This window comes from Pteropus medius, unplaced genomic scaffold, assembly GCF_902729225.1.
Source record: "Pteropus medius unplaced genomic scaffold, Ma_sr-lr_union100, whole genome shotgun sequence".
Classification (NCBI taxonomy): domain Eukaryota; kingdom Metazoa; phylum Chordata; class Mammalia; order Chiroptera; family Pteropodidae; genus Pteropus; species Pteropus medius.
This window is the reverse complement of record NW_024344253.1, coordinates 4,040,637-4,064,053: the sequence shown is the minus strand read 5'-3', so window position 1 is coordinate 4,064,053 and position 23,417 is coordinate 4,040,637. Positions and strand designations below refer to the sequence as shown.

The window sequence follows — 23,417 nt, the reverse complement described above, 5'->3', positions numbered from 1 at the left end:
CCTTCCCAATCTCCTTTGCATAGTCATCCTTCACCCCTAGTCTTTAAAAGAGTTTCTCAAGGTTCAGTTTCAGACTCAAACAATTCTCACTCCATATTCTCCCTAAATGAGGGGCTCTCACTTTCTCCTGGGCGGTTCCTTAAAATTCAGAAGGCTGAGCCCTATCTGAGTTTCTGATTTAATAGGTTTGGGGCAGGGCCTGAGAATTTGCATTTCTAACAAGTTTCCAGGTGGTACTGATGCTGCTGGTAGGGGACCATATTTTGAGAACCACTGCCCTACACAATCTCATCTACATAAATTACCATCTATCTGCCAATAACCCTCAAATTTATCTCTCTAACACAAACTCCCTAAAACTCCAAAACAGTACAGCCAACCACATATTGTGACACTTTCATTTGGGTGTCTTAAGGCATCTCAAGCTCATTGTGTTAGAAGATTTTCTTGACTCTGCCCCCACTACAAAACAATAATGACAACAATAATAATCCAGTCCTCCAGCCCTCCCTAGCTCCTGCTAGAATCCAGAAGTGCCTCCATCTCATTCTCTCATCCTACCAGTCTTTATGCCCCATAGTTTTTCCCTCTAAAATGTCTCTTACGTGCAGTTCCGCCGCCACCTCTCATGCAGACTGCTGCAGTAGCCTTCCTAATCCACTCTTAGCCTTTCTAGTCAGTTTTCTTCCCTGCAGCCAGTGTGACATTTTTAAAAGACAAATATGATCCTGTCACTTCTACTGCAACCCTGCACTGACTTCCCATTGCTCTCAGGGGGAAGTTCAAATCCTCATCTCTGATACAACACCATGTGGTATCTGGTCCTTCCTGCCTCTCCAGCATCCTCTTCACCTTATGCTCCCCTCACAGTCCGTGCCCTTCATAGTGGCCTTCCCTGAGCCCCTCGGATGGGACACTCTGCTCTCACCACAGGACCTTTGCTCCTGCTCATCATAGTTTCTCCTCCTCACCTTTGCCTATATTACCCAACTTATCCTCTCAGCTCAAAGATCATTTGTCTCAGAGGAAAAAGTTCCAACCCCACCCTGGCAATATCAGGTCCCCGAATTCCTTTTTCCTTTGGACTTAACTATAGTTTGACAATGTATCCTGGTATGCTTATTTGATTCCCTGCCTTTGTATGGGAGTCCTGGAGAAAGTACAACCTATACATTTTTTTACTCATCACTGTCTCCCTAGTACCTATCACAGTGCCTGACACAAAACAGATATTCAATAAATGTTTGCAAATAAACATCTAAATTAAATAAAGGAGCTTGGGAGCTCACCCCCCAAAATTTTTCTATACTATTCTATGGCCACTTTTGTTAACTCGATAGCTTAATACCTCGATCCTCACTAGCAAGAACAGCTTTCTTTGCATTAACTCACAATCCCTTCTGCCCATTTAATATCATTTCCTCCTGTTCTCTTTGCCAGAGTAGTAATCAAATAGAGCTAAAAGCAGTAATACTCAAAGTAGTTTCCTCTTCCTTTGCCACTTGATATTAAATACAGTTTTATTTTAACCCAGACACCTTAGAGAAGCCACAAAGAGCTTTTAGAATTTAAATCATTATATTAATGTGCTATAAAGCTTTAAACTCCCACCGTTTTTACGGCAGTTCCCAATTGTTTCCTTAATTCCTGGTTTGTTTTTTCACTCATTCATCCAAACATTCACTCATTCGTATTTATTGAGCCAAATATTCACTGAGTTTAATAAGAGTATATGTTGTATTTTTCCATCTCTCTCATAAAGGACCACTGAAATCCCACACACTTTGAGAGGGAAAGTCTGCACCCCTTTCCTGTCTGGAAAAACTACAGCTCTTACACTTATCTGTCATGATAGCTTTACCATGTATTGCATTACTCTCTTAAACCAGTAAACTTGAGGCTGTTCTTCATTCAAGAGATAAGGTAATACCCCAAACACCCAGGGTTTCTAATCTTTAATCTCTGCTTTAGAATAAATCATGTGTCTCTAACCCCCAAAACAGAAGACTAGCGTTACAGCCAACAGCTGTCTAAAGATATCCAAATACAAAGTTAGCTCAATCTCATGCTTGACCACCTATACTCCATCCATCCTGACAATTCTATCTTCTTAAATGTGACTTCTAACATAATTGTCAACTGAACCATAAAGTTATTATGAAGTGATTATAAGAATCCACATAACTATAACATTGGGAGGGGCTGGAAGTTACTAAACAGTAACTTGAATGAAAAACTAAACAAATGAATATTTGAATAGATGGAGCAACTGGGAATTTTATTTGCTTATTTTTATGTTTTTGCATTTATTTTGCAGAGAAGCGGGAGAAGAAAAATTAAATTTAAGAAAATTGTAATCACCATCCATAATAAGATAAAAAGAGAAAAGCGCCTGATTCGTTCTTGCTCTAGAGCTGTCTCCCTACAGGCTCTCAAGAGTCAATTGTTAAATATTCAAAAATTCGAGAGCCCAAATCAGCATTGGTGGAAATATTTACGCAACAGGAACTGGCAAACACTTTTTACTTACTGAGCCAGGTTACCTATGCAGCACGGCCTGTGACCTAAGAATTTAAGAAATTACTCAGAATACAGCAACCTTGTACATGTTAACAATGAGGAGATGAAATCAGAGATGAAAGAATATATTTACACAAAACAATAAGAAAGCATTTCTGGTAACAGAGTTGTTTGAAATGAAGAAAGAATGAAGAACAGAGGCATGGTGTTTACAATGTGGAGACTACACTAAATAAAAAAGAAATATCGAGAATGACCATGATCTACATATGTCTTGATTCCATGATTCCCCATAAATTCTCTGGAGAGCAGGTAGTTAGGAGGTATGCAAATACCTGCAGAGCAAAGGGTTGGAAAGCATCTCAGAAGCCAGTGAAGCACCCTTCCAAGCACCGAACTAAATCCCATCTACCAAATTACCACAAGATGACGAGCTTCTTAAGGACAGAGAATGTGACCTTGGTGTCTGTACACCCAGAGTCTAGTTCAGTGCTGGGCACATGTCTATGTTGTAGATGTTGAGTGAATGAGTGAATGAATGAATAAAATAATGAATAAATGATCATTACTAAAAGATCATTCAACTTATGCCTGAACAAGTCTAGTGGCTGAGAACTACTGACCTTTCAAAGCGAAACATATAAAAACCATCTTTAATCATCATAAACTATGTACAATAACGAAAACATAATCTCCATCATTGCTGTCCAATAGAAAAATAATGCCAGCCACAGAAGAGCCACATCATATAATTTTAAATTTTTTCATAACTGTAATAAAATTAAGTAAAAAGAAATTTTATTAATTTTAATATATTTTATGTAATATCTGAAATATTACCATTTCAAGAAGTAATCAACATAATTATAAGTAAGGTATTTTACTTTTTTTACACTAAATCTTTGAAATCCAATGTATATTTTAAAGTTACAGTCTCTTTCAGTTTAAAGAAATGTCAAGTGCTCAACAGCACATGTAGCTAGTAGCTACAGTACTAGAGAGTTCAACCCTAGACTATATTGTATTAATATCTGGGAAGTAGATAATGGCCCAAAATACTTCACACAATTTCCAAAGTACACCTCACTTACAGTCTTTGAACAAATCTATTACATATATGTACCAGCTCCAGGGAAAATAAAGAGCTGATTGTTTATATCGTCTAGACCTACAAGATAAAAATGTATTTGATCAGAATTAGAGGGAAGAACAAAGCTATCTCCCGCTCATGAAAGAGCAACATCAAATGACTTCATGGGCCAGAGCCAAAAGCTGAGCACAACCAGTACCTAACAAAATGGAACACACAACCTCCTGCTTTTCAGATTTAATGCAAAGCTATACACTAATCACACTTTGTTCATCTAAGAAACAGAGATATGTGAAAATTCATTTCTAAGTCGTGGTTTAAAAGGTCACGTAAAGCCAGAATAGAATCTGTCCAGAAAAACAGCCCAACGGCTGTGCACTGGGCCTTCATGAGCACCTGAGTGCCACCCATTTAACTACATTAATTTTGCTATAAAGATAAAATGAATAGCAAATTGCTTTTGACTCAGGTATTGAAAATAAGACCTTCACATAATAGGCATTCAACAAAATAACTATTCGTTAACATAAATGATTGCAATTTTGTTCCAAACCATCTTTATCAACTAAGGCTGGCTACTGGATATGTAGTATAAAGAGTACAAAAGGGTGGCACTGGCCTTTTGATAGGGGTTCAGTGACACTGATCTGAAACTATAAAACTAAAAATAAAAAAAGTAGTCTGAGCCAATTTTTACAACTAAAACCACTGAATCACTGCTGTGTTCTAAAATAAAGATAGAAAGAAAGAAAGAAAGAAAGAAAGAAAGAAAGAAAGAAAGAAAGAAAGAAAGAAAGATAGATTATAGATAGCTAGATAGCTAGCTAGATAGCTAGATAGATAGACAGACAGACATAATTCACCTCCTTATGTGCATTTAGTGGGTCTTAGAAACCCTAACAGTTGTTGCTCTTCTCAGATCCTGTATAGTGGTGCTTATTTACCACTTTAACAAGAAAAATCTGATAAAGAGTCTGCTTTTCATGGTGGTCCAAGTTACTTAATACACCCCACTGCTGAAAATGAGTTAACAGTTTGGACTAGATAAGCCATCAATTTCCATCTATTTTTAACACTCAGAAAACTGGCACATCCTTAATATTCAACACTAATGCATATTTTTTCCCATCATAACGAGCATCCAAAACAAAGTTTTAGTAAAGATCCGTGAGGGCAGATACGACTCCAAAGATCAACACTGAGAAGCCCAGAAGTGGTCATCATGAAGAAAAATTGAGAAAGGGAAGTCTTAAGAGAGCATAAAATAAATTTTGCTTCTATATTTTTGATACTCAAGAGAAGAAGGATAAGGAGAATTTTCCCTTTGAAGTACAAAGTTAATTGCTAAACAAATTTTGACAAAAATCACAATATCATATTAAACTAACAAATATCTGGTTCAATACTTAATGTACAGAGATATGTTTTATAATAACATCTAACATCTACCAGCACATGTTTACTTGGCTTTAGAAGAAAGGAGGAGGAAACCCAATGCCAAGTTCTCTGTGGTTGACCCCTCTGCGCCTTTGTTAGAGACCTTCAAGTTCTGACTTGCCCAGAGGACCCAGAGTCCCTGCTTCAGAGATTTCTCATTAAGACACAGCCAAGATACAACTTAACTCAGCAACAAGGATATCACTAGGGGTCATCCCCAAACACAACAAACCCCTCCCTTAACATAAACAGTATGGATCCATTTTAATGACAAATGTCCTCAAAGGACTGCTGCCTGCGGGAGGTCTGTGGTCCCTCAGTTAAAGCTTTGCTAAGAGAAAACTTGTATATTGCTGTTCCGAGTAGACAAAATACCACTATTTGATAAACCACCTATTTCTAAGACTCTCAAGCAACAGCACAAAAACAGCTCCACAAATGGCAGTATTTTATTCTAATCTCAAGAGATCCATTTTGTTCTGCACAGGTGAGGATCAGGAAATATGTCTCAGAGTTTCAGAACACGAATTCTTCTAGCTCTTAATAGACAATGGGAGGAGTGAGCAGGGATTAGGGATGAGGCATTGAAAAATCTGGAGTTAAAATTAAACAGGCTCCTTCATTACTCAGAACCATTCGGAATCTTTAAAATGGAGATGTGCTTTGTAAATCTCCAAGATAGAGAGTTCTCAAATTATTTGATCATTGAATCTTTTTTTTTTTCTTTTTTCGCCATAGCCGATTGTATAGAGCAGTAGTAGTTCTCAGTCTTGGCTTGGCAGCATATTGAAATCATGTAGGTAGTTTTTAGAAATCTCAACTTCCAGACTTCACCCTAGACCAATTATATCAGAATGTCTGGGAATAGAATGCAGGCATGAATATTTTTCTAAAGCTTCTCAGACTTTTTAAAACCAACCACATAAATTTGGGAAACACTGACCTATAAGTCCTAGCCTCTGCTACAAGTTAAAATAAAACAGTCACACAAAAATGCATTCCTGGGCTATCCAGGAAGAGATCTGCAAAATAAATAAATAAATAAACAAACAAACAAACTAACTAACTAACTAACTAACTAACTAACTAACTAACTGGCGATATGACATCCAACCAGCTTTATCTCATTGGATGTCAGCACAGCACCCTAGTCATTATTTTTCCCGTCATACTTTCTGCATTTGTCTTCCAAACTGAGACCTTGGGTATTGTTTATTGTCTGTACAGTCTTATAGTTTTATTCCACATTTAATTTTATATGTCACAGAAAAATTGCTTTTTTTCATATTTATGAATCATCAATACCAAAAACCCGTACCAAGATGATACATATGGACCAATAAACAAAGAAAGAAATTTAAAAGCAAAAAGGAGAGCGATTTAAATTGGTTATCTTTTCAATTTGTGAGACAGAGTTTTCACAAATGCCGTTTTATGAACACCAAAGAATGCAGATTTGAAAACCGCTGCCATTGACTGCCAAGAAAACAATCTGGGAATAGCACAAAGGGTCGGTGGTCTCGTGGGACCTTATACAGCTGAAATTAATATGACTCTGTGGGATGATGGGTCAATGATACAGACTATAAATTTGGTAGTACACTGAAAGGAAGAGAAACTAAAAAGATTTATACCAGGCTTGCCAATTCAAACTCTGCGGACTCTGGCCCCAGACCTGAAAGGCCCCTTGTTCCCTTGAACATCAATTGGCAAGCCAACACTAAAGATAAGTGGACTCGAAGAATTAGAGTAAGGGAAAAATGCCCTTTTCCTCTAATTTTAATCTGAAGTCACTCTTAATAAACATGTTGGCTAGCGTTAGTACAACTGAAAAGTACAGTTTTTGACAAAACTACTTCACAATTAAATGGAACACCCTAACACTGACTTGCAAACACTAACAACCCAACAAACACTCCTGAGTGTCACACCAAGCCAGAACTTCAACTATCTCTAAAGTCTACAATGTTAAATGTAATCGAGATTAGAAAGTAAATGGGGTTGGGGGTGGGGAATTACATGAAGGTGGTCAAAAGGCACAAACTCCCAGTTATAAGATGAATAAGAACTGGGGATACAATATAAAATGTGATGTTAACACTGCTATGTGGTATATTTGAAAGTTATAAGAGAGTGGATCCTAAAAGTTCTCATCATAAGAGGAAAAAAGCTTGTAATTACATGAAGTGATGGAAACTAACTTATTGTGACAATCATTTTGTAATATATGCATGTCAGGTTATTATGCTGTACACCTTATACTTATACAGTATTATATGCCAGTAATATCCCAATGAAACTGGAAAAAGTAAGAATAGGCAGTAAAGCTATCCAAATCTTTTTTTTCCAATGAAACTGGAAAAAGTAAGAATAGGCAGTAAAGCTATCCAAATCTTTTTTTTAAAGTCTCATCTTCAGAGAATTTTTAATAGGTTAATAGAAAACTATCATTTAAAAACATTTAAGATAAATCCAAATAGAAAAATTCAATCAGGTAGTCCTTTCAGTTATAATAAAGTACCTTCACTGCAAACATCATCTTATATAGTATCCTACCTAACCTGTCATTATAAAAGACAACCTATGCCATACAAATGAAAGATTTCAGCACCTAAAATCAGCACCTGGATTGCTATTCTCCACTTTTCAGCCTAACATGAAAGGCATTCATGGGGCTTACCCCTAACTTCTCCAATCCCCAGTTCTAGGGTTAAACCTCCTTTCTCAGTATTCCCGTAACACCCACTCCTAACACTCATAACACACTGCTATTGTTTTACGTACTTATACACTTACTAACCACACACAGAGTTCCCCAGAGCAGGTACCTAGTTGTCCTAATTATCTTTCGATCCATAAGACTATTACAGTAACTGGCACAGAAAAAGCAAACAAATGCATGTACGAATTATTCTCTGGCACGCAAATAAGAAAAAAAGCCCAGTCCTGGCCCCCAAGAGAAGACTCAGCTATATGTGGTGGAGAGTCAGTCATGCAAACAAATAATCACAATACAAGACGTTTGCTTTAATGGTGTATGTAGCAAATGTAATGGGGCACGAACAAAATGTAGTGGGGAATTATAGGCAAAGCCTCCCCCAAAAAATGAGGAAACGCTTTACAGAAGAGACTGCTCAGATAAATGTTTGTTAGATGAATAAATCTTGAAGAATGTAATTATTTAAATTCACAGTAGCCTTAAACCCCCTTCACTAGAAAGATGCTAAAATTATACAGTACAAACGGGAACATAGGCATTTAGTGACTGAGAGAACATAAAGATATCAACCACAATTCAACAAACCTTCAAAATGGTCTGCCTTTTTAAAAAAGACTTTAAACAATAAAGCAATTACACTTAAATGGAAGTTCCTTTAAGGCTTCCAGTTTTTATATAAAAGTGTTAATGCAGCAACAGCAGATTTTTTAAAATCTAGATAATAAAAGTGTAATTTAACAACAAATGGTATAAAATATCTACCAGATAATAGAATCCAGATTACAAACGAAGGCCAAGGCTGACTAGAACCAGCATGAAAATGATTCTTTTTTCTTTTAATTACAGTTGAAATTTAATACAATATTAGTTTCAGGTGTACAACACAGCGGTTAGACATTTACATAACTTATGAAGGATGATTCTTAAAGATACTGCATTAGCTTTAGTCAGCCTGGACTGTAGACTAAAATCAACTCACAACTTAGCCTTAGGGAAAATTAAGTTTCTTTAGTCAAATTCCAGAAAACTAGTAGTATTTTTTCAATTAAATTCCTCACTAAATTATAAATGCACTACTTTGTCTTATTTTCTTCAAATGTATGGTTTATAAAGAGTATGCATTTAGAAATGCAGCTTAAGATAAAGGCAATTCTTGGTGCCTTGAGTTATAAGAAAGATGCAACTGAGAGCTACATTCAAGGTCAAACTGTTAGGGAAATAGGTGCCTAAACCAAGGAACATATGCCTCATATTTCTATTAAGCATTCTTTTTTCATATAATGAGTATCCTTATGCAAACAGATTACTAAAATCTCTTTATGACTAACAATACTATAATTTTCTTTATAACATTGTCTCAGTTTCTTTCTTCTAAAATACATTTGAGACTATGTGAATTTAAAAAGCAGTAAGTAAAATGATAGGAAATGACCTAAATGTCTACCCATTAGGAACTGGTTAATGCGTTCTTGTACATTATATAGAAATAAGACAAAATGAGGAAAGAAGCTCTCTAGCTACCACTATGAAAAGATATCCAGGATGAGTCAAGTGAAAAAAATCAAGGACAGACTAGTATATGCTACATTTTGTGATAAAAATGGGAAAAATGAGAATGTCTATCTTTATTTGCTTATATGTACATGAAGAAACTCTAGAAGGAATAAACTAATACCAGAAATAATCCAAAAAGGACTAGAGAGATGAGGAGAAACGATGGGAGAAAGAATGTTTACTGTAAACCTTCTTACATATTTAAAAATTTTTTGAACCAATTTACATTTTCAAATATTTAAATAAAAAGTTCAGAAAAATAGGCTACAATTGTAACAGTGATGATTTATTTCTATGTTAAGTGGTAACAATTTCCGTATTATCTTTTCTTCCATTCTGATCTTCTTAATTATTCAAACATTCTAGCTCTCAGGGAACAAATTAATTACCTAGCACATATAAGCTAAAAATATAACCATGCTTAATAATCTGTCGCTTTTTACCTGCCCTTCGATAGCTAATTAGCTCACAGGCTAGATTGCCTGGGGATAGTCTCCTCTCACAGTGAACTTCACCCCTTGATCTCACTAAGGAGACCAAGCACACTAGGCATCCTCTCCCCCATTCCTCCTCCCCGCCTTGAGACGTAGGGAATCCCTCAACTAATAATGCCCCCTCCTGTGGTCTGAGAAACAGAGGTGAGGATCCTTTGAACCTTAGGATTTAGTCTTAATTTATTCATTCGAATATTTACTAAAAGTAGTTTTAAGTGTCAGGCACTGGGACCTGCCCTCTGTGAGTTTACAGGAGAGCAAGGCTAACAAAGAGGCCTCCTCGATCTTTTCTGATCCTTTCTTTCACTATTGCTGATAATTATATTAGTAACAATAATAAGCAATGCATATGTTGTAAGTTTGGACACGCAAAAAGGCAAAAGTATTAGAATCATTCACAACTCTATCAGAGATGACTGTTGTGGGAGTTTTGATGTATGTTCCCTTCTACTTTTTCAATAAGCTCAAGTTTACCCAAATTTTAAAAGGTCTTCTTCAGGTGATACTTACAACATGGTCTTTTCCAACACTAATGAAAAGACAACCTTCCTCAGGATGAAAACTAGATTTGTATGTTAAACAGGTGATTTAGGGTCCCCACTAAGCTTCTAGGAAGATACTTACAGAGTCTTATTCTACATCCCCAGCCCCTGATATTCAGTCAGAGCTCAATCAATGCTCAGGAAATGAAAAAATGAATGGATGAATCAATGATGTAGATTACTGAAATCTAACAAATTATTAGCTCATAAATCAGGCACTCTTTGTGCTTAACCTGTCAAGATAAAAAAAAAGATTTAAGGAAAAAATTTAATTCCTCAAAGGAGAAAGCTAGTTTATCTTAGTTACTAGATAGGGAGAAAAAAACTCTGCAAAAAGGAAATAATATAAATGACTACCTCATTTCATTCTACATAACATCTTGGTCACAGACTTAAAACAATTAACACAATAATCCAACTCTAAAGCAGCGAGCCATCTAGCAAAGTGTTACAGCCCAAGTCTCACAAGCAGTTATACCTGAATGGAAGATAGGGGGAATTGGAGCCAGACAGGAGGGCTCTGTAGGCTTCTTCTGGTGTCTTCTTCAAATAGATTACCTATGACAGATAAATAGCAACACTTAGAACACCATCAAAGAATGACTAAAACTAATTTAATTACTCACCAAACTTGCATTTCACAGCTTCCATTTTGAGAGACAACTGTCATGGTGATAATGCTGATCTTTAGTCAGCAGCCGAGCTGCCAAAATTTCCTTTTCATCTTGTACTACGTGGGCTCCAAAGACCAGTGAGGGCCTCCCTGTCCTTCTGAGAAGATGTACTCTGAGATAATTCAGTGCCTAGTGAATTCTGAAAGACATCTCAGGGTGAGCGTGATACCCGTGGAAGGTCTACCGAGTTCTCTGTTTGCTCTGAGGAAAGCCCATGGTTGCTCTCTAAACACTCGAAATCGTAAAAAAATGGTTGAAAATGCAGGCACGTAAGAGCATTGGAAAACATATTGGCTTGGCTCTTGATATCAAGAAACTGGAATCCCTGAGGTCCAACATGACAAACTCATCTTTAAAAAATAAACAAAAGGAGTTCTTAAAACCAGTGAACGAGTTCCATTTAATCAACTTATCGACTATATAATATGTGCCAGGCACAGGTATTAGGTAGTGGTGTATCTCTTAATAGAATCTACATTCTTGTCGAGCAAAGACAATAATAAACAACGGAAACGTATAGTTTGAGGTAAGTGCTGGAAAGGAAAGAAACAGGGTCCTGGAACGAGAACAGAAAGGGGCTGCCTGAGGTAAGGCAGTGGGGCAGGGGTCTCTGGAAGGCATGTGGGGTAAGATGACCAGGGAGAGAGCGGTGGGGAGAGCTAAGGGAAAGGAGGAGTAACAGGGTGGGGTCCTTGAGGCGGGAAAGAGCTTTGGGACTCGGACAGAGAGGAGATGCTGCTAGGGCAGGGAAGCGTGGGTGAGCCCGATAGTGGCTGGATGGTGAAGGGCAAAACAAACCCTGGGGAGAGTCTGGTTTTATTCCAAGTGCAATTTAGTGTTTTAATTCTGAGCTGAGGACACTGGTCCTTTTCCTCTATAGCTTGAATCAAATTTGATTCCTAAAATATCTTCTCCCTGGAATTAACGGCATTATTTCCCTAACATGTCCCAACATCAGAACCCTATGCAATTCAATGACAAGAATGGCAGAGTCTCAGTTCTTACTAAGTAGGGTTTTCCTCTCTACTTACAACATTTCTTTGAGCTTTAAGCTATACCACTAGCAATATATTACACATATTTAAAAATTAATACTTTCAGGAATAGAAAACACCTTAATTCTGAATTCTCTAAAGAAAGAAAACTAAAATAAACACATAAAAATATACTTCTAACTTTAGTAAGCAAGCTCCACATTCATTTGACAAGTAAACATGAAGGTCTGATGAAACACCTACCAACCAAAGCAAATATAATAAATGAGGGAAAATGAAACCACTGTAAGAGAATAATCTAGATATGAGGCCCAGACTCTACAAAGGAATCACATCTTGAGTCGCAGCTCGAATAATCACAAAAATCCATTTAAACCAATCCTAGCTTAAAACACGCTTTCAGTAGCCAATATTAAAACAGGACAGTGTCGTACTCTAATGGGTAGGTTATATAAGACAAATAGAGCTGGTTACAAAGCAGTGATTTTCAAGCCCAAAGATGCTGCTGTCTTTGAAAGCTGACTACGCCTACTAAAAGGGAAAGCTGCTTGGAGAAAGCTTCTGTGTTTGGATTAGATAATTAAAGCTTCCACAACAACCTTTGAAAAGCAAAAATACACTTCCCACCTCAGGAGCAATTACATTAATTCCCTTCCATTTTGACGCAGCCGCAGCCCTTGTGCAGGCGAGAGGCAGCGGCCCACATGAAATACCCTTTAGACCGGCCCCCGCACAGGGCTTCGCTGCTCATCTCACCTGCGTGACTCAGCACGCAGGACCCACACTCTCACACTGTAAGATGAGAGTCTCTGTTTTTATTTTTATCTCAGAGCTAAATTATTAATAAGTGCAAAGTGAAACCCAACAGAGGCCATCTAAATTCCAGGAAGATTCCAGGGACAGGTAGAAGCAATGACCTTTTACCTGTCCCTGGAATCTTCCTGGAATTTAGATGGCAGGCACGCGGGAGAGTGGTGACATGTTCTCAAAAATGAGGGCAGTGCTGAATGCATATGTGCTGGTGTCATTAAAATACCAAATTCCATTTTTCCAGGAGAAAATACGTCATGGATTCTTACATCAGAACTTCCTAGACATGTCTCTTATTAAAAAGAGAAAGAGCCAGGCAAATGAGGCCTGAGAGATCTCGGAAGGAAGCAACGCTTAATTTAAGCCTTGCCATTGAGAAATACGAAGCTCAGAAGGTGAGGGATTCTCCAACTCTCACTGCTGCTTTGGAGCAGAGTCAGAATCCCAGCCCAGGTCTGACTCCAAAGCCACAGTAACTCTATACTTCGCATCTGCTTGAAAATACATATGCAGGCGACAGAAGTGCAAACCTGAGAAAAAAGGTCCCTACTCTTCCAAATTCCTAAATGCCATTGCGCTTGACTTTAAAAATTAGGTGACTTCACACTGTTGACAGTAGTTGTGCCTAAGAAACAGGGCCAGGGGAAGGTGAGGGGAAGAAAGGAGTACTTCTCCTTTACACTTGCTACAAGCTCCACGTTTCATGTGTTTTGTACAGACATGTATTAATTCGTTTTTTTGTAAATGTGGAGTAACTGAATAGTTATGAAATGTTAAATGTATACTTACTAAAAGTAAAACCTATATTTAACAAACACTCAAAAATTTGTTACCAGATATTCTAATATTTCTAAAAAATGTTATGAATAAAATTAATTGCAAAGTATCTTCTAAATATCCTGATTTTCCTTTTCTACTTCTCAGGAAAAAAAAAATATGCTGTCTACTCTTCTCATTAGATATTAACATATATAAATCCAAACTGGAAGAATCTTCCCAAACCTTTGACTGATAAAACTTATTTATCACTAGAACAGTGAGTATTTACACATCACTTATATGAAATTGCCCTATTCTTGCCATGAAGTCCTAGAAACTTTCTCAATAGAATAGCATTTGACATATACTTTCGTATTTTCAACTGACTAGAAGTCCAATGATTAAGTGGTTTTTTTCTGCTTAAATAACTTTGATGCCAGGTACTAAAAGTCCAAAACTCAACACAATTTCTTTAATAAAAGATTTTTAAAGAGCCAGCGTTCCTATATCTATATATAATAGCTATGAGGCTTTTATTTAACAACATAATTAAAACTATAGTACTACAAGCTAGCGTAATAAATATTGTTTATCAATAAACCAATGTTTCCCAAACTCAATTATGCATCAACTTCCCCACTTCTGCCACCACATGTAGCACGATGTGCTGACATTTCTCTTTAAATACACACTCTTTTAAGTTAAATTAATTTATTCTAAAGTGTTTCATATCATTGTTATCAATGGAAAACCAGTATCACTTGCATAGTCTACACATAAATGAATATTAAATTACGAAACTCTTAAAATTTAAAAATGTTTGTGTTTACCACAAACTGAGAAGCAATATAATGAATATCAAGTTTGGACTAATTTTATAGAAACAACAGACCAACTTGGTAAATTAAATAAAATCCTCTTAGAATTAATCTGCAAATATTTCTAAATCAAATCATCCTCAAAAAGTCCACCCAGGCTTCACCAAGATAAGGTCTCAATCTACCTTTCCAGGTGAATTTGTCATTGTTCCTTAAATAAATCCCATCCGCTAGCCTAGACTCCTCCAACTATTCCCTAAACATCTTTGACACCTGGTATCTGAGGTTTTTTTCTGGAATACTCTCCACAGCATCTCTGCCTATTAAAATTCTTATTGAATTAGACCTCATTTCAAACACCATTTCCATGATGCCTTTCTTCTTTAGCTCAGAATTCCTTCCCTTTACTCCTTAGTAAAGGGACTCTTAAGAGTGATTATGACCATGAGAATGATAATGATCATAAAAACAAAAAAGTTATGTAGTCCGTACTAGTGCCAGGCATTATTCTAAGCACCTTACATAATTCGGCTCATCAATCCTCACAGCCGTCCTGAGGTAGGTTCCTTATTATTCCCATTCCCACTTTACACATGAAATGATAAGAATCGGTTGCTCAGGGTCACAGGGCTAGGGTGCAATGAGTCAGGCAGTTTGGTGCCCCAGGGTACTCCTAAGCTCGTCCTGATGGGCTCCTCACAGCTCTGTTGGGATGAGTTTCCTTTACACTCAAATAGAAAGCTCCTGGAGTGCACTGACCAAGCCTTTCAAACCTTTGTTGACCTTAAAACGCTTCCTGGCAGATAGATGCTCAGTGAGTATATGTTTAATAAATAACTGGTTTAAACATAAGATACTGTGGGGGTCCAGAACGAGCCACCCCAAGATGTGCCTCAGTGGTATACAGGTTACTTAGAGCTAAAGGCAATTTTAGCTTCAGGCGCCAGAGAAACTTCTGTCTCCCTAGTTATACTAGCTAGAAGAATTTTAATTAGGGTCCTTGCCCATAAGAGTGTATCAGAGATATCCTCTTTTGACCTATCTTACAGGACAGGACAAACTTCAATTTACTAAATGTCTGCTCTTCTTATCATCTTGTCATGACCTTTTGAAGCCCCAAAAGCACCTTACCTCATCCCCAGCCCAGGATGTCTTATATTCCTCAGTCCCCATTTGTATCTCTGACTCTCTCATGTATGCAGGATTCCCATGCACAAGAGATTAAGTTTGATTTTCTCTTGTCAATCTGTTTCCTGTTGAGTTGATTATTCAGCCAGCCAAAGGAACCGGAGGAGAGAAAGGGGAATTTTTCCCTTCTCCCACAATCTGAGTACGTCCACTCCAGAGGGTTAATTCAGTTTAATTAGTGAATGAGATTTTTAAAATATGTCACTACGACTTCGGTGGTAATGCCACGGAAGCTGATGAAATTAACTTTCCAAGCCCAGTAGTATGAGAGCATCAAACTAGGCATAGTCAGTTCTTCGGTGATGCACTAACAGAGGGTAAGAAAGAGGCTCTCACTGAAGTGATGAGCTCTCACTCAAGTGATCTGTATTTACTTACAAAAAGTATTTCGAGAGTCAAGGGATACTACCTGACTCAGATTTTCACCCTCTCACTTCCTCTCTGTCTTTTCTGAAGCTATACTCAGCCACTCCCAGCACCTGATGAAAGGTAGGAAGCAGGAGGTAGGAAGCATAAGACAAGTCCTCAAAGATCAATAGGTATTCACTTAATGCTTGCAATTTGCACAGGAACCTACACACATATGAGGACGCAGGGGAAGTCTGCAACCTCGATTAGGATTCAAAGATAGTGAAACAAAGGCTCTAAAGGGGAATGGTCTATGAAGGGACCTGACTCGGCCCGAGCCTTCCTTGCATCCTGGCAGCTTTCAGATGGCCACTTCCTCCCCTTCTTTGGGACCGTGGTTCAGTCACTTTGGCAGGGCAGCCTTCTTTGGCGACCTGATGGGATCAGGCCCCTCATGTTCTCAAAGCTGCCTGTTCTTCTCCTTCCACCTCCTCTCTCAGTTTGCCATTGTGTGTTTCTGTGGTTACTGTAGTCTGTCGCCCTGGCTAGCCTGTAAGCTTGAGAGTAGGATTTCTTTGTATCTATAGGACTCAACACTGTATCTGAAGCATAGCACTCACTCAAAAAATGTTTGACTGCTATATGAACAAATAGTGGAGAGAAAGAAGGCATTTTATGTGAGAACAAGCACAACATGGTCACATGATCACAGAACATGGATCATCTATCTAGAACAGTAGTCCCCAACCTGTTTGGCACCAGGGACGGGTGCTCCTATGAGAATCTAATGCCTGATGATCTGAGGTGGAGCTGAGGTGGTGATGCTAGTGCTGGAGAGTGGCTGCAAATACAGATGAAGCTTTGCTCACTCTGCCCATTTCCTAACAGGCCCCAGACCAGTACCAGTCCATGGCCCTGGGGTTGGAGACCCCTGATCTAGAAAGTAGGTGACAGAATGTAATATCAGGTACTCCGAGTTCACTGCCAAGCTGCCTGAGTTCTAATCCAGGCTCTTTCACTTACAAGCTATATTACATTAACTGTCTGCTTCCATTTCCTTACCTGTGGGGATAATGACTCTACCTGCCTCATAAGACTGATTGTTGGAAAGATTAAATAAATTAATAATATATGCAAAGTGCTCAGATTTGTATCTAGCACACAGCTCTTCCAAAGCAAGGGGCCACAGAAAGGAGATAAACTTTGATCCCCAGATATTTTTTCTCCTTTTCACCCTCTGTATCCATGTGAATCGGGACCTACAACTGTTGTTATTTCTGACACGTTAGCTCTGAAGCCTGTCCATGGATGCAAACATCGAAACATGAGGTTGTAAACACTCCCCCTGATTGCTATATACAAAAACCGTAACACAGAGACCATCATTTAGTTCAACCCTCTCATTTTAAAGTACAGACATTACGCTGTTCTGCTTTTTCAAATGGCCTCCTGAGTCTCCTGGTTGCCATAGTATCAACAACCATAAAATCAAGGCACTGGCCTGTTTTATCAAGTCCATTGTCAAAATATCAAAAGATCCCTGAAGTGGCCCAAGTTTCCCTCCAAAAAGGTCCATGCAACCTAAAGAGAGCTGATGCTGTACCATTTTTCCTTATGTGAGCTTCTCATGAATTGTTTTTAGGAAAGAAAAGCAATTACGAGTTACCTGCAAAAGATGAACCGCAGACGTCCTGGAACGAACATCTAGAAAAATACTATGAGATAAGAAACTCTGCAAATAATTAAAACATAAAATGTCTAAAGTTGCTTCCTGGGCTCCCAGCTTTGGTTCTCAGACTTCTTAAATGTCAGGGCACTTAATTTATAAACTGCTTTTTCCTGAAGACAGCATTGTCTTAATTGTCATGCACAAAAGCACAAATAAAATGTTTAATTTTATTATTTTTAGCAACATTTTTCTTCTTAATCATTTCCTCCCATTATAACCAGTGACTGAGAAAACAATCCGTATTCAACTTTAAAACTTAAAAAAAAAAAGGAAAATAAGAAAAGGCAAACATTTCTCAAATGTGCACTAATTCTACTTTTGTTCTAATTGCTCACAGAAATAAAAATATTCGGTGTTAAACAATCACTTACAAATTAGGTAAGTCTGATTATAGACCAGGAGTACAACTGAATATGTAAAACAACCTATATTTTATTCAGTCTATTTTAAATCTATTGTACTACACAGTCTAATTAAAACAGAACTAGAATGAATGCATCTTATCTCCCATAGTCTTTAACACATTGTAAAAGGAGGTAAGTCATTCTTCCTGTTCTTCAAGATTTTAGTCCATTAGTCATCATAAGACAAGGCATCTGCTTAACAAATATGGAGGCAACCCTAATTATAGAATTAAGACAGACCTGATGGCAGGTCTCTGTCATTGTTGTTTATTTCTGCCCTGAGAATACTTAATCATCTGGCATCCTTCTAAAAACAAGGTCTGAAAATGAGTGAGGTTTTTTCAGTTGAGGTGAGGTTTGCTCTGAAATACCCTCATGTGACCTCTTCCCATTTTAATTTGGGATTTGATATACAATGGACTTTATTCTATTTATTTGAGAATTCGTTTAGAATAGAAATACTCTCTCCACCACTCTCCTGGGTGTAATTAGAGTAAAACCGTTGGGAGCTCTTTGATGGGCCATGTAGGAGAACTGCAGACAACACTGGCCACGTGTGTCTTCCCATTTAATTTGATGAGAACCAGAATTTTCATAACCAGCCTGAAAAGATGTTCTTCAGAACTGACAGCTACATGCAGGACAAATCCACATCTTTCGCTAGCAGCGTCTCAGTAACACAGGCTTTTCCTGCCTGAAGAGAGCTCATGTTCCAACACAGACATTGTTGAGCTGGTTGCATCTCAATGAACTAGCCCAGCCCCTTTTAAACAAGCCAAGGAAACACTAAGCCAACGCTCTCAGCACACAGAAGTCTAAAGGGACCCTTTAAAGGGGAAAAGGAGAAAATATTTGTTCCCAAGAAAACCTGAGTCCCTAGTCTCACAGAAGCTGAGTCCAAGGCACAGGTCAACATAACACTGGTATGTGTATCATCTATCATTCATTGTCAGGAGGCAGTCTCTGCATAAAACAAAACAAAAAAAACACTTTGCTCCAGAATATCACTTGAATAATACATACTCTCAGATAGAACGGTTTCATTTGAAAAACTCCTTGTGCTGAGTTTCACTGTTTACTTCCAGTTATAGTATGAGATTTCATAAAACCTTTCATATTTAGAAAGAAAAGTGAAAAAAAGAGAAAAGCATGTTCTTTAAACTAAGGACTGAATTTGATCAAGCTTTGAAGGCAAAGAACCATAACTTCACTGATGATAAAAATGTAGAGAGATCCACTATAACAGACCAAAAATCAGTGTTTAAATCTTCTTAACACCTATTACCGATTATAGAAAATCTTTAACTTGAAAATAAATTATACCACAAAAGCTTATTTATAAAGGCTAATATTTAGATCTCTGGAAATAATTTCCCAAAAGTAAAATCCTATAGTTGTTAGTTTCCTAGGCTAGTCTAAAAATGATAATATGTCCCATATTATCATTAAAATCACATATCTAAAATAAAATGTAGTAGAAAACATTATTTCAAAAACTAAAACTAAATACATAAATGTGTTTGTTTTTTAAACTACCTTCCCTTGAGAGGGGGTGGGAGGAGGATGATGAGGGTAAAGGGGGTCAAATAAATGGTGATGGAAGAAGACTAGGCTTCAGGTGGTCAGCACACGATGCAATATACAGACGATGTCTTATAGAACTGTATACCTGAAACTTTCAGTGAATATGCTCATAATGACTCTAACGTGAACCCTGAATTATTTCAAATGTTAATGGGTACTTTATTATAAGTCCCCTTTAGAATGCATTGCTTTCCTCAATATTTGGCATTTTCATTAGGACTGATTCCAAATCCGAGGCAATGGGAGGCAGGGCAAATATGAGAGGAGAAAGATCTTCTTGATGTAACTAAAGGAAAATAATTGAGAAGTGAATAAGGAAGGTCAAAACTTTCTGCACGTATGCAGCTGGAAGACTGACAAACTTGCCAGGGATGGAACCCACCCGGGGTGGGAGAGCAGTAAGACCAAGGTATGGCTGGCTTCCCATGGACTCGCAGCAGCCTAAGATTACCTCGGAGGAGGTAAGGTGGACGAGACAATCCATTGTTTTCATTTTAGTAACTAGAGCATGTACCTGAGGGACCAAAAAAAAAAGCCATCTCATTATTTTTCAAATTGAAGAACTATGTAGGTGAGATGTTATCCAAACTTCTAATACAGAAGCCACACAGCATATGAACTAAACCTCAGATCTAGACTCTCACAGTAACCTGTAAGCTACTATTCTTTGAACCGACTCAAGAATAGAAAACCAACAATGAACACAAACAAAGAACTGGTTGTTCTCTTCCAGTATTTACAAAGAGTTGTTGCTTAGAGAAAGCAGGAGAAACAAGAGCTTTGCACATCAGTCAGGTGTTTGCAGAAAGGATTCTGTGGCATTTTTACTGTATATTAGCACAAACTATTCAAATATGTGCCACGTGACACAATTATCCTTCAAGAACATAATAGAATAAATCATTCTTAAATGTGTATACATTTTTAAAGAAGTAACCATGTCCCTAAATAGTTTACTAATTTCACAAAGAGTAGAACTGAAACAAGTGAACGCACCTTCCACTTAAAGCAACTTACACCCAACCAACAGATGTATTGCACACGGATCCAATACATATAATACACAGGAAGTTCATCCACCTTCCCTCTAGCTACTGGGAATCCCCACACACACACACATCCACCACCTTTCAGCTCCCTAATGTAGGCAGACCTCACGATTTCCAGAAAACACCCTTCTTCACCCCTAGTCAGCAATTTCTTATCCCACCTTTTGATCGGCAGCAAGGCTTGCATTGCAGTTACTCACAGTAAAGAAAATGAGGAAGAAGAGATAAAAAGGAAAAGGAGATCTGCAGAGAATTCTTCATAGTTCTATACACAGGTGACTCATTTCTTCATTCAGCAGAGTTACTGGTACCGGGCACCATGGATAAGAACAAGAACAAGGCAAATACGATGCTGCCTCCATGGAGCATCCCTTGTGCATTACTTCGTGTCTTTGAAGCCAGGGGAATAACAACTTCAAATAACACTCAGAAAACCTATAAAGCTGTTTTAAGATACAGGTATCCTGACTTCTACCCGCTGAGCTTATGATTCACCAGATATGAGTCTAGCCAAAGGGTATTTCTGACTCATAATTATGGCTGAGAGTCACTGTTATAAATGTTATTCTTATAGAAGTCAGGAGGCTAAATACCTGAATTATACCTATTATTCTCTTAGCTTGAAATGAGAGTTGATATAAGAATGGAGGTCTACATCCTCAATGAAATTCAAGGGCACAGTAACAGGCTTTGCCAATGTCCTTAACGACCCATCTGACAAATCCACCTCTTCATTCATGTTTCTACCTGTAGGCACTGAGTTATTTCAGGAATATAAAAAATGAAGACACTACGGAAGGCAGACATGTAAATAACCAGACTACTATGGCATAGTAGCATAAGAGAAACTTGAAACATGGTGAAAACTATATCACAAAGAGCTTTGAGTAGAGTTTTAAAAGATGAGTTTAAAAAAAACTTTTAAGTGCAAATCACTTACTAGCTTCTCATTTCATGGAGAATAAAAGCCAAACTCCTCCTCTTACACACAAGCTCTGGCAAAGACCTCAGACTTCATTGCATACTTTAGCTTCTTCATGCTCTGTGCATCAGCCACATCGACTTTCTCTTGGGTCCTCAACCATACCAAATTCATTCCTACCTTAAAGCCTTTTTGACATGCTACTACCTCTGCCTAGAATGCTCTTCCTCTTTATCAGCTTCACTGTCCTCACCTCAAAGAGGGCTTCTCTAAACTTCCATTCTGAAGTAGCCGGCCAGTCACTGCCACATCACCATGTAGCAGTTATCACCGACCTTTTGTTTGTCTCCCCCAATGAGGACAGGGGTTTTCTCTTTCTCGTTCATCGCTATCTCCTTAGAGCCTAGAAAAGTGCCTGGCACAGCTGCTCAATAATTATTTGTTCAATGTCAGAATGAACAGATGAACCAGGAAGAAGTAGGGAGCGAACAACTATTTCCTGTTAAAATGAACAAATGAGGAAGCAAGACTGTGGCAAGGATTTCCCTAGTGAGTTTCCTGTGGAGGTTCTTCAGTGGTTCTGCAAAAGTGAGTTGATTTTTTAAATTAACATGCATTTATTTTTAAATTAAAAGAAAACAATAAACAATCAAATTTGACCATGGCGGAAATCACTGGGCAGCCAGATAGCCTCATTTGGCATAAAACTTGGAAGTATTAACTCCAGTTTCTATATATACTCTGGTAGATGTCTCATTGATTAGAAAGTCTGTAGCTGCGCACTGGGGATACGTCTAAATGTGAGCCTGTTCTGTCCAGATATTTGTGTAAAATTAAACAGAGATGGTTCACACTCACGTAAACACCAGATGAGGCCCAGGCAGACATGTATAGGACAGGGTAATTACAGACTAACCCAGATGGGCCAATCACTTGCATCAGGCATTGCAAACACATTTCAAGTCACACTCTGATAACAAATAATGTCTTCAAGGCTTTGGGTGCCTCTTTTCTAATTTTTTTACCATAAAAAAAATGCATACATTTAAAATCTTTAAAGATTTGACTCTGATTAAAAATTTTTCCAGTATTATTCTTTTGAGCTTTTGGATTACTTCTTACTGAAAATTATCCTGAGATTGCAAGCACCACTGTTAAAAAAATTATTGACATTTGCTAGCAACTACTTATATGTAAAATAAGAATTTTCTCCTTTTGAGAAAAACAGAAATAATGTTGGGGTAAAATTAAGACTATCATTCATAATACTGAAATTCAAATGTTTGTATATATTAACAAAGCCCATTTCAGTCCTAAAATTTGAGAACTATATAAAACATTTTGTTTTATTCAGTAACTTAAAAAAAATTAATGCCTCAAAACACTGTGATTCTTGCTGTTATTTTTACAATTAGTACTGACTTCATAATTTATTTTTAAACACTCCACCTTTTAAATTACTCCATATTAAACTTTCAAGATTTATGGAAAGTAACTTATTTACAAATGTTTTTTATCAATGTTATTAATGTTTATCAATTAAACACTCAGTCATTCATGCCACAAATATTTATTGAGCATTGATGATGTGTAAGACACTGTTCTAGTTGATGAAGCTGTTGTAGGGAAAAAAATGGAGTTCCTTTCCCTAAAGACAGAGATAAGAAACAAGTAAATAAAACAAATGGACACAAGCTTTTTCACACAGAAGTATATGTCTTTTTGGCAAGGATGTGGAGAAAAGGGAATCCTCGTGCACCGTTGGTGGGATTGTAAATTGG

The 23,417-nt window shown here is 37.6% G+C and overlaps 1 protein-coding gene across 6 annotated transcripts in view; it reads right to left on the bottom strand.

Moving 5' to 3' along the window:
* Nucleotides 1–23,417, bottom strand: part of CDC14A (cell division cycle 14A) — a 129,582-nt gene that overhangs the window by 67,959 nt on the left and 38,206 nt on the right. For all 6 annotated transcript variants that reach the window (XM_039869573.1, XM_039869574.1, XM_039869578.1 and 3 more), the window contains exon 5: nucleotides 10,835–10,914. In XM_039869573.1, the coding sequence (XP_039725507.1) occupies nucleotides 10,835–10,914 (80 nt within the window). The remainder of the gene's footprint in view (nucleotides 1–10,834; nucleotides 10,915–23,417) is intronic.